Below are 12,422 nucleotides of genomic sequence, written 5' to 3'. Positions count from 1 at the left end.
CACACACACACACACACACACACACACACACACACACACACACACACACACACACACACACACACACAGACGCACACATAAAACAGCATCAGCAGAAGAAGAGCTCCCCCTTCTGGCCACAGGACCACACAGCACCGCTCCTCCCCTGCAGCTGTCTTGTTTATCTAAAGGGAGAGAAAAAGATCGGTCAGCAACTCATAAAGATCCGTTTGAAGCACGCGTTGTGTTGTTGTTGCAGCTGGTGTAGCCACTTTGTGATGGCTTTGGCAGTTATGTGCCATTATGCGACTTGGCTGGTTAGCAATCAATGCCAACTATTAATCCATTCAATGTATTTCCTCAAAGATCCGCTGCTGATTTGGATCCTTGTGAAATGGCAGCGAGGGGACTTGCTGTCTTGAATATTTGAGTGTGATTTCTAATGCTTGCTGCTGTCCTGCGGCTGCACAATTTTGCGCACGGCGTGTGCAGCACATGCATTGCCGAGTGAGGCCATTAAGAATAATGAATGATAGCATAGACCATGGAAGAAAAAAAGGGATGATTCTTTTGTTTTTGATTAAGGGTATAATGGTGAAGTCTGAAATTTGCCCCGTTGTAATAAGGAAATCTGTTTTTTCTTTAGCCCTTTTTGTTAGAGCTCACTTTGCTCCTCCTGCTAGCTATTTGGGAACACTCTCTGCGCATTTAAATAATTCGCAACTGCACTTGCGTCTACATGTGTGTGCAGTTGTGATGAGTCTTAATTCACCCCGATCTCGTACCTATGAGGGTTATACGTCCCAGTGCACTGTGCTTTTCACTGTGGCATTCCCGATGAAGAGGGAAGGGATGGGAGGGTGGAGTGAGCAAGGAGACGGGTGGCGGGTGGAGGGGAAAGGGGTGGGGGGGGCAGCAGCATTTATTTTCGGTCCTTCTCATGTTATATTTATAGTCAATAAGACACACTTGGCTCTTCTGTCAGAGCAGGGATTAGCAAGAGAAGCTAGCTTCCACAGAGAGAGGCAGTTGGTGTGAGAGGGGATGGGAAGAGAGCGGTGGGTAAAAGGAGGAGGAGGAGGCGGGTGAAATAAGGGCAGAGGAGAAGGAAAATGAAGAAAAAGGGTGTTTGGGGAAAGGAGAGGCAGAACATGACAGATTTATCCCAGTATAGAGTGTGTGTGTGTGTGTGTTTGTTTGTATAGGAGGAAACATAAGGGCATTCAGTTGAGCCATAGATTGTGTTTTTAGTAGCTGGATATGAAGTGCTACGTTTGACCTTTTTATAGATAACATAAATAGAAAAAAATACGACCATTAGCTCATTATTTGGAGCAAGGTAAATGATATCTGTAGCTCTACTGCTGCTGTTATCCTCCATTGTTTCTTGTTCATATGAACGTAATAAAAACAACGCACGTTTAAGGGGAGGGGTGTGTTCCTGTTTCTGATTAAAGATGCAGCCAGAATGTAAGAGACCACTACCTTGTTACTGTTGGTACACACCAAATTAACAAAATAAACTACAGTAGCTACACACCTGTGAAACCGGGAGGACTTACGTCCTTCTAGGTTAGAGATGTCATCACTTTTAAAGGTGCACTAAGAGTTCCTGCATGGTCACTTCTGTTGACCTTCCGAGTTCCACGTTTCCGTAGCTGTCACTATCCCCCACGCCCTCCCCAAACCATCTTCTCGGGGATTGGCCTGAGTGGTTTGCTGTGTTTTGATGCCTATCCTGTGCCTCAAGTGTCCGTTTGACATGTACAAACCCTGCGTTGTCTCCCGAGACCGGGCTTTGTCATTGTGGATTCAGGGGGCAGACAGCTAGCGGATCCAGGAGAGAAGCCTGCGATTTGAGACAAAAATGAAATCGGGCTGAAACCATGCAGGATATATATCCCATGTGCCATTGTTACATCATTGCATAATTTTCATTTGTGCAATTTTCATAAGTGCAATGTTACTAATTCATGTGTAATTAGTGTATAATACAGTTTGCAATATCTGTATTATTGTGCATTGCCCTTCATAACTTTTATACTACCAGTATTTATTAATGCCGCAGGAGACTGTATAAAGCATAGTCTGTTTTAGTCTTATTTAATGTACAGTAACTTTGTTTATATTTTACTGTTGGAACAGTACTTCTTTGTTTGAAGTACACAAGACACATGCTACTTGTACACTTATCTTTCTCTGCTTTTGTCTTTCCTGTTACAGACCGCAATTTCCCCACTGTGGGACAAATAAAGGTGTTCTTATCTTATTTTCTTATCTCATAGTGCAGCTTTAAAACTGCACTTTTAAACTAGGGTTTTTAAACTAGGGTCTCTAATGCGTCACGTGACTTGTTTTCTCATCATACATCCATTCATCATGGAAGTTATACCAAATTGCATAAAGCTAAAGTTAGTTCTTGCAATCTAACCAGTCTGAAATAGTTATAAAGAAGAAATAAATGAACAATCAAATGATTTGTTCTTTCCTTCAACACGCTTATTTATTTATCTGTTCAGTCATTCAGCTGCTCCCTCCTTCATTTAGAATCATTATTCACAGGCACTTGTCTTCCATATGGAGCAGTCTGGACTAAAGTCACTGTACTGTCATGCCTGTGCTGTTGCTCTCTTCTCTAACAGCTGTTGTGCCATGCAGTGCAGCTGCATAGGGATAACATGACAACTCTGCCTGTTATCCAAGCTTAATGTTATGACACCTGTCTTGTCTGCTGCGACTTCTCATCGCTGTGCGGTTTCCTGCAGCTGCTTTGCCCAAATACGGTGGTACCCTTTTAAGATCGTCGAGCTTCTTGTTCTTTATTTGTTGTTACATTATTTGGGATTATCCGTCTCACTATCTCTCAGGCAGCTGTGGCTCTACAGGAGGTCGGCTGGAAGGAAGTCTACCCCATGGACTTCTACTCCAATCAGAGCCTGGGGCCGTGGGCCCCCAACCACCCTGACAACCAACCAGTGCGGCCCACGCGCAGGCAGACTCAGGTAGGCAGGGCTGGGAGATAAAAGGAGGGATGGATGAGGAACTAGAGGGGAGAGGAGAAGAATAGCTGGCATCAAGAGAAACCGTACTGTGTTCAGCATGTGTTTATCAGAATGTCAGCACACTGACACCCAGTGGCACAATGACTAAAGGACATGCATGTGGATGCCTCTCTTATAGGCGTGGACTTGTGACCTTGTCCTTGATGTGCATCATACATTGTCTCATTTAGTAAAAAAATATATATGTATAATGAATGCTTCATTTGAAAAAAAATATATATATATATGTTAATGCAATAAAAGCTCAAAGAAGACAAACACCATATTGACTTAACATACATAACATATAGCAATAATAATCACTATGAATATTTATATTATATCCTTATCTTTAACACATTCTTTATAATTGGCTACATATGTATAAAGGCACACACTACAAAAAGAAAACATACAGTACATATTGAAATATGTACATATTCCCCGTAGAAATAATGTCAATAAACAAGTAACTAAATAATCTATGGGAACACTTGAGCAAAACACTGCTTTCGCCCTGTTCCTTGTGAAATCCATATTTTTGTACTGCTTTATTAAAGGTCCAGTGTTTAAAATGTGTTTTAAATGTGTTTAGTTGTTTATTATTAAAATCTGTATTGCCCGTTCACAAACTACTCCTTTTTCATGAATATTTTACCACCACCATCAATTCCAAGTATTCCTATTAGCTTGAAATTTTACATTTCCATTTGCGTGATCTGTAGTAGACGCTCTATATGCAATGCGCCATTTTGAAATACGTTAGCCTGCAAGGGACACACAGGATAGACTGCTCCGCCTTCCGTTTTTTCCGTCACACGGTACACTCACAGGTGATGCTAAAGCAGCTAATGGGTTTCGTTGCTTCCCGGCCCCTGCAAGTTTGAAGAAGGAAACATAGAGGATCACACGTGTTCCAAATCCAAATTTCATGAACAGAAGTCTTCTTATTCGTTCAGAAAAACGAACAAGAGAAGAGCGGCTTTTTGAAGCGTGAAGGCTACCGTAGCTACTTTGAACTGCGTGGCGCGGGAGAGTTGATTGCGATCTATGATCTCAACGGTGGATGGGAGAAATTCTCACACTGGACCTTTAAATAAAAAAAGACCTGACAAAAAGCCAGAAAAGATATGCACTTAATTAAGTGCACATCTTTCTGGCTTTTTGTTGAACTTCTGTCATATCCAGCAGTTGCTGCCACAAAAATACACCTTGCGGTAGCCATATTGCCCCGTATTACCACTAATCTGTCTGAGGTGGGTCCTGTCTCTATTCCAAGTGTTAATGCTGTCCCACTGCCTGCCTGCAGAAACCAGGATCGGAGCCAGCCCCTCCTACCAAGCAGTGTGAGCAGAACCAGGGCACCCCCTGTGACTGTCAAGGGAAATAACACATCATGCCCAGCTCTGTGTTTGCCAGTGCTTCTGCCTCTGCTGACGGCTGGAGGGAGGTCAGACCAGAAGAAGACAGTGGGTATTTGTCCAGACGGGATATAACAAGCAGAGGTAAACCCACAGGAGCCCTCAGCTGCTCCTCACACGGATTACCAGCCACAAATTATCCCTCGTTTTAAAGAGGGTCGAACCAAATTCACTGGTCTTATTCACGTTTTCTGCACTTGTTCTGAACTCAGAATACTGAGAGTGTAGCTTGTGTGTTTAAGGTCATACATGTCCATGTGAGTCACATTCCCATGAAGGAGCAGCTCTCTGAGGTGCTAAGAAAGAAGTTGATCCTGCACAGAGGGAACTGTGGCCCTTTCTGTAATGCACGCACGGCTTTTGCGATTTATGGAGCAAACATGCCCGAATGCCTTGTGAACATTAAATGGAAGGAAAGCGATAATGTGGTTGGATTTAGTCAAATATAACCAGTCGGCCTTGCAAAGCACTGTAAGTTGCAAAAGCGTTGACATATTGTATGAAGCACTTTATTTGATCATTCTTCTATAATGGGATGCGCAACGACACAACCTTGTTTCTCTGTCTTGTTTTTGTGATCAACCTCTGAAACAATAAATCAGGAATGGACCCTTGCTGGTTGTGTGAGTGGTTTTGATCAGCTCAGTGCCATGTGGAAGCCCTCGGCCTTACAAACCGTACGAGTTTCTACAGTAGATCCATGCAGGGCCAGTCACGACTGCTCTCCATCCTCATTATTTATTGATGGAGGAGTCTGTCAGTAAATAAAAATAAAAATAAAATATAAATAAAACCCATTGCTGTTTGGCTGTCAGAGCAGAAACTGACTGACAGCAGCACACCGTGGCTCCAGCTGACCCCGAGAACTTCGCCAGGTTCCAGCACGCTGTCTCAAGCGGGTATGTTCTGTGAGTTTTGTTTATTTGCCTACAACCACTAGACTTCTCCAATCAGATCCCTCTCCTCTACTTTCCACCGTTGTATCTCCTTGGCAACAGAGGCCAGTGTGATGCAGGCCGTCCCACTAGATGTCTGTCTTATGATGTGTCTCACGTGTCCCACTAGTGGCTGTTATGTTGAAGAGCTCAGTACTTTCTCCAGTACAGTGTGTGTGATGCACGGCGGTCAAGAATAGATTATTGGGCAGCAGAGCTCTCTCGCAGCGGAGGTTTGATTTATTTTTATTTAACACACTCTATCGGGGAAATGGGGAACGGTTGAATAAATCCTCATCTCTTTCCATCTAAAGTGTGCAGTTTCATCACAGCCTAAAGATTTGTTTTGCTTTAAATATTTAGCACTGATTTGAACATCAGTAAAATGGGATGTGTTCTCAAAAAAACTCCAAGCTGGCAAGACTACATTTGGTCTGCTGGGTTTAGCATTTGAACCATTTTAGACACAAAAGGAGGAACCAAAGGTTCTTTCAATATCATAATTAAAGTCAAATCGAGCCCTTATTACATCGCTAACATAATTAGAAAAAATAATAGAGGTCTGGACACTTTGATGTATGCACACTACTGTAGAATGTTTTTACAATCAAATCTATTTTATTTTTTCTCAGTATGTGTGAAATTAGATTTACAATTGTTAACGTAGATATGTGTGGCGTTTCATTTTGGTTGATCATTTTAAACTATTGATCCAATTACAAATATTCCGTTTTTGTGTATAAATCTTGAAACTGCATTATCTCATTGTTATTGCTTATTGTATATTTGCATCCGCGTTGATCGTTACCTTGGCAACAAGTACGCTACCATAAATCCATGTTGAAAAATTACAGTACAATGAGCAAATATTTACACCTACATTACACACAGTAGATAATGCGGTTATGTCAATTTTCTACATGCCTACCTTACGTACCTCAAAACATCAAACTATCAAAACATTTAAGGAATAATTGACCGGGAATAACCTTGTTAATTGCTTCTTTAAACATTTTTTTACAAGATTAGGCTATAAAGTATGGCTGAGTGTGCTAGTGAGATATGGCTCGGTCCATAATGGTTTTATTTGTCCGTGCGTAGTCCCAGGCTGATGTTACATGACTCAGCCTCACCTTCTTATCAACCCGCTGCAGTGTTTGTTCTTGTTCCCATAATGAACAATTTGGCAATGGATGCAGTCATAATTGCTCCTGGTAGAACACAACATGTGCAAGTCATGTCTTGCTAACCATGCCTGTGGAAAAAAATAAAATGAAGGACCTGAACCAAACCTAAAACTCAATAAAAGTGAATTCCCGAGCAGTTGGATGGAACTATTTCAAAGCATTTTAAGGTTACTTGATATGGCTCCTGGAGGCAAGCTGACAGGGGAGTTAGACTGGAAAGTTAAGACCCACGGATCTGTTTGAACTGTGCCAGTCCCAGACAGACGGCTGTGTGAGTAATGTAAACCCAGTCAGTCTGGTCTGGTCTCAGATTCATCATCATTCAGCTATCCCGACCACTGAGAGACCACTGGGTGGCACTGTTTGCATAGCTTATGTGAAGTCCTGTAAGGCATTCAAGGCACACTCTTTTCACTGTGGAAAGACTGCGCAGGGCATGGCAGCATGACGAGTGAATGTGCTTGGCAGGGTGCAAGAACCCAGTGTCCTTCCGTAACTGGTGTGTGCAATTCTTTCCAGATGTGGTAGGAATTTAATTCCACACTCTTTCATCCTTCTTGGCATCTCATCTCTCAACTCTTTCTTCCCATGCACCCTGCCTGCTCCGAATGTGTTTGCCATCGCACTTCCTCTGCCATCAGCATCCAGTTTCTTGTCCATAGGGCACAGCTCACCACAGAGAATTAGAGACATGTCCCTTACGTCTCTGCAGAGGCTGCAGGTTTGAGTCTGTACTTTACACAACAGGTGCTCGAGTCACACACTGCTCAGTGTGATGTGGACATACCCTGACTGCATTGTCAGCTGGTTGCTATTGGCGCCCCAGCACTTGTTTGTGTAGCCTACAGCAGTAAGCTGTGATATGACTCAAACACCATCGGTTAATGCACCCTCAACAAGCACACGTCATCCAACATCCAGAGGTGATAATATTCAGTACATATGAACTGTTTGCCTGGGTCATTGTTTTTCTGTGGGTTTGTCAGGTGTATTTAGTTGTTTCATTTCTCGAGCGGGGAAAGGCTAAATCACAGCAGTCTCTCTCGCTTTCTTATTATTAACAACAGACTTCTTCATCCAAAAGAGAAATCATGCATGGGTGGAAAAGAGACAGAAGTTATGACTCATGGCACTACAACAAAAATAAACAGAAGAGGAGAAGATTTGTTTTGTAAGTTTCTTTTTGCATATGTATATATTTTTTTTTATTCCCGTCAGGCAAAGTGTGACATATGTGACCGGGGCTGTGCTGTGGAAGGAGTGGCAGTAGAGGGCAAATACCTAAAAGATCTATAACTGAGTGAAAAGAAGTTTTGTATTTCAGTGTCTACTTTCCTCTTTCTGTATTCCTCTGCTATTCTTTCAGCAGTTTTGCTGAATATTAGAAATTTTAGACTGCTTTGGTTTAGCTCACCTGTATTTACATCTGTCAAGACACTCTCGGTTGATGAGAAACTGTTTGGGGGAGAAAAAAAATCAATTTTCAGCTGCAGAGGAACACCGTTTGAGAGATTTCTTTGAGTGTGCTATGCCAATAATAATGGACTGATGTTGTTAGTGTGCAAACTGTGTCTGCATTACATTTTCTGAAGATGCATAATGAACAGAAAGCCGGTCTGAGCTATTGTACCTGTATTACAGCATGAGTAACTCCAAAAGTGGTTTGCAGGCACCACTGAGCTCTCGTATTGTGTTCTGTTTTCCCATTTTTATGCTAAGAATCAGATCTGCAATACAAGGAGAACAGACCGTTTTTACATGAAAAGCTAAACAAAAGCAACAGGTCCCTTAAAGGCATAATTTAACAGCAAAAATCAGCTTGTTCTATTCATGTTAAAACTATTCTAATTGCAAGTGTTTCTTTGATTTAGTTTGGTTAAGAAGACTCTTATCCTCAAGGTGGAGATTAGCAGCGATGTGTTTAACAAGCCCTTGATCCGCATCCCTGTGGAAATTTGAACAATAAATGATTATGTCTAGAGGCTTCTGACTCTTTCTCTCTCTCTCTCTCTCTGTCTGTGTGTGTGTGTGTGTGTGTGTGTGTGTGTGTGTGTGTGTGTGTGTGTGTGTGTGTGTGTGTGTGTGTGTGTGTGTGTGTGTGTGTGTGTGTGTGTGGGGCCAAACAGCTATGTGAAAAGGAAGGTTGCTACAAGGTTGAAAAAGAGTCTTTAGTGCAGGAAAGAAAATAAGTGGTGTAAAGAGATGACTAATGCTGCGTAGGAGGTCAGTCTGTCTCTGATCATCCGGCCAAGAGCCACCCCAGCGCAGGGCTGTGACAAAGTCACCTTCTTTCCTCAACCCACTCCGTCCTGCCGTGGATTGTCGGCGCTTTCCTGTCATGCTGTGATTCTCCATTCCTCATTATTTAATTTAATCCTGACATACCTTGGGAGTGGGACGGGGCCAAATGGTTACTAATTTTCATGTGTTTGCTTGTGTATTGTAACGGGAATGTATGGGCTACGTATCCATGTGAGAGCATTTGGAGTGGAATGCAAAGTATGAATGTCATTGTTCAGAAAAACTTGATTTCTACTGTACATATGACACATTGACTTGATTCAATTCCATTCAAAACTTCAGAGGAGTTTCAGTTGTTTCAGAATGGAGTATCATGGAGTCATGATAAATGAAAGGTGCAATCTGTGTTCATTTACTGGCCCTTTAACCCTTGTGTTGTCTTCTCGTCAACCATGACCAAAAAAAGAAGCTTTTTTTCAACATTATCTCTTTTTCGGACATTTTGTCACTTTTTCAACGTTGTGGGTGTTTTTAGATATTATAATATTTTTATTTTAGCGCCTATTTTGACGGCCCATTTTTCGACAGAAAATAAATCAAAATGAACTGAAAACGGGTCCAGTTTGACCCAAGGACAACATGAGGGTTAAACAAAAGGGTCTGCGGTGAGATTTTGATGACAAACTTTCCAAACAAGCACAAGCAGCAACATTCCCTGGAATTTCTTCACAATTCAGGCAGAACATTTAGCTGTCAAATACCTTCTGAACCACCCCATGTGGTCTATCCCTTTACTATCCAAAACCAGGTTCCTATATACTCTGCGGAAAATATAATAAATCCTGAAGCTAAGCCCGTGTTGCGGCTACTAAATGGCATAATAACCTTCCAATTGGCAGGCAACCACTCTACCACTGAACCCCCCCCCACCCGATACACATCACTATGTTAAATTCCCATAGAAGCAGGCAGATTTTTATTATTAAAGGCCAGTGATTTCATGGATACAGGATACTATGCATCCTGGTAAAGTTGGTCTTTGAAATTAAAAATAGCCCCCCCCCCCCCCCCCCCCCCCCCCCCCCCCCCCCCCCCCCCCCCCCACACACACACACACACAGCATTTTTTGGGGGGTAACTCATGCCAATCTCTAGGTATGGTGAAGGGTATGTGATGTGGGGCTATTTTAATTCCATAGGCCAAGGGAACTTTATCTTTCCAAAAGATCTTTTTTATTTTTTATATTATTCCTCTTTTTAGTCAACTTTAGCATGGGTTCATAAACTTATGAGCCCCACTGTACCTCCAGAAAAGATCATGTTTAACCTCAAGAAGAAGCCATTTCTTTTTGACACGCTGGGGAGATTTTTTAACCTTTTTACGCAATGGACCTTCTCTCACAGACGATGCCCATACTTATTCAGGTTAATACTCTATCCTTTGAACATAACATGTGTACATAACATGTTCATCTCTGGAAATTATAACTAATATCATTTTTGGGGTAATTTATATACTTATTATTCTGCTTATTTATTTAATTTAGTTTTTCTTTAAATGAATGTAATATGTAATACTACCACTACTATTATGTTGTGGTTTTTTATTTGAGGTGGGAGCGATGGGATGGTGGAGGGCCGCTGTTAACGCTTTATGCATTGTACTTTTTGCTGTTCTGATCTCTTTTGTACTGCCCTCCGCCTCTGATGTGTTTTAAAGAAATCCTGAAGCTAAGGAACAGACTATACCATGCCAATGTGCTAGTTTGTGATGATCAGATATCCGTGAATATGCCTACTGACCTTTTCTTAATGATTATGTAATCACATTGATTTGGTCTAATTTCCAATTGGGAGCGGCGGGCCCCGACATGTCGTCGTATTTGAAGAAGTCCCACACGCTGCAAATACTTTATTTCACAAACGTGAAATAAAGTATTTTCATGTGTAACTAAAGTATCATTTAGATTAGATTAGATTCAACTTTATTGTCATTACACATGTACAGGTACAAGGCAACAAAATGCAGTTTGGGTCTAACCAGAAGTGCAATAGCAGTAAGTGCAGGGTGGATATGTACTGAATAAATATAGAAATAAAGACTATTATAAACAGAATTTTACAGATAGATTTGTCGTATGGATATAATATATAGATAACAAGTATTGTGAACAAGATTTACAGGGGACTAAGTACAGTGAATATATTTACGGATGGCTATTACTATAAAAGATTAAACTATTAAAGAGTTTTAATGTGAATTCACACTGCACATTGAATTGTGCACTCAAGTAGTTTGGTTGACTACTATGAACCAATCAGAATCTGCCCCCAGGTGACGTCTTACCTCATCATCTGTGAGTAACAAACCGAGAGGTAATGTCAGCTCTCTTTTTTAACACAGTCAAAATATTGACAACCATTTTCCATTAACAGATATGACTCATTGTTAAAAGGATGGAATAACTACGCAGCAGGGCGGCCATTGACAGTGATGGACTCCTTTCCCAAATGCATGTCACTTCTCCAGTGTAATAATATGACATGTGGATGTGAATAGTAATGTAAATATGCTTTGAAAATGATTAACGCGTGTCTGCCCTGTGTCATATGTGAGCTATAATGATGCCTTCCCAGTTGCAGTCTGCCAGTCAAAACTACTACTATTCTAATCATGATCAGCTGTGTGACATAAGCAGCAGATTTAGAGTTAGGCTACGTCCACACTTACCAAAACCATAATTTTCCCCCTGTTTTCCCTGGCATTGTTTCAAGAGCATTTGCATCCAAATGGATCCATTTGTAAACGACTCAACGCACTTCATATTCTATATGTGGCGCTGTTTCTGTTACAGAAATTCATCAATAAACGGGGAAGAAGAGGCGGAGCATGCTGTATACGAACACGGTATGCTTTGTAACCCTAATAGGCTCAATATGTTCTCCAGCAGGAACACAAGCATGTAGTCCGCCATTGTTGCGGGGTAAGAGGTCGAAGGCTACAGGTCGAGGGGTGTGGCGATGTCCTCATCGATACGCAAGTATGAGGCTTCGCCGTCCAAACGAAGACGCAAGGCGGCGTTTTCAAATTCTTTCACCCTGGGACCAAGTTGTAAACAAGTGTTTTCAGGCGCTGCGTTTAACCCTCCTGTTGTCTTCGGGTCAAATTTGACCCCTTTTTTAAAAAGTTGCTATATCAGAAATTTCAGTTTCTTTCAAAGAAAGGTGGATGGTTCCCTATAACGCCCTTCAAAAGTTAAATAAGTAATCACTTCACGGTTTCATTGAATTTTGGTATTTTTGTCAATTATAAAACATTTAGAGAAAATAGAATTGATAAAAGAACATGTGCGACAAATTTAAAAGAAAAAGGAAAATGTCAAAAATCAAAAATGTCAATAAAAGTGACTAAAATGTGAACAAATGTTTGAAAAAGTGACAAAAATGTGGGGGGAAAATGCCGAACGAATTGACCTAAATGTCAAAAAAATAGACAAATGTAAAAAAGGAAAAGAAACTGCACTATAATAATATTATTCTATAATAATAATGTTAGAATGTGTAATAATATACCTGTTGACCGTGTTATCAAGCCATTATTTAATCAAAATGTATAAA

General features: G+C 41.2%; 1 protein-coding gene across 1 annotated transcript in view; it reads left to right on the top strand.

The window, feature by feature from the left end:
- Positions 1-5,218, top strand: part of dph1 (diphthamide biosynthesis 1) — a 72,752-nt gene extending 67,534 nt beyond the window's left edge. The window contains exons 11-12 of the mRNA XM_034866641.1: positions 2,847-2,981; positions 4,330-5,218. Coding sequence (XP_034722532.1) covers positions 2,847-2,981; positions 4,330-4,410 — 216 coding nt within the window. The 3' untranslated portion in view covers positions 4,411-5,218. The remainder of the gene's footprint in view (positions 1-2,846; positions 2,982-4,329) is intronic.
- Positions 5,219-12,422: the final 7,204 nt, after the last annotated feature.

Source organism: Etheostoma cragini, chromosome 3, assembly GCF_013103735.1.
Source record: "Etheostoma cragini isolate CJK2018 chromosome 3, CSU_Ecrag_1.0, whole genome shotgun sequence".
Taxonomy (NCBI): Eukaryota; Metazoa; Chordata; class Actinopteri; order Perciformes; family Percidae; genus Etheostoma; species Etheostoma cragini.
Note: the sequence above shows the minus strand (reverse complement) of the source record. Positions and strands in the feature narration are given on the sequence as shown.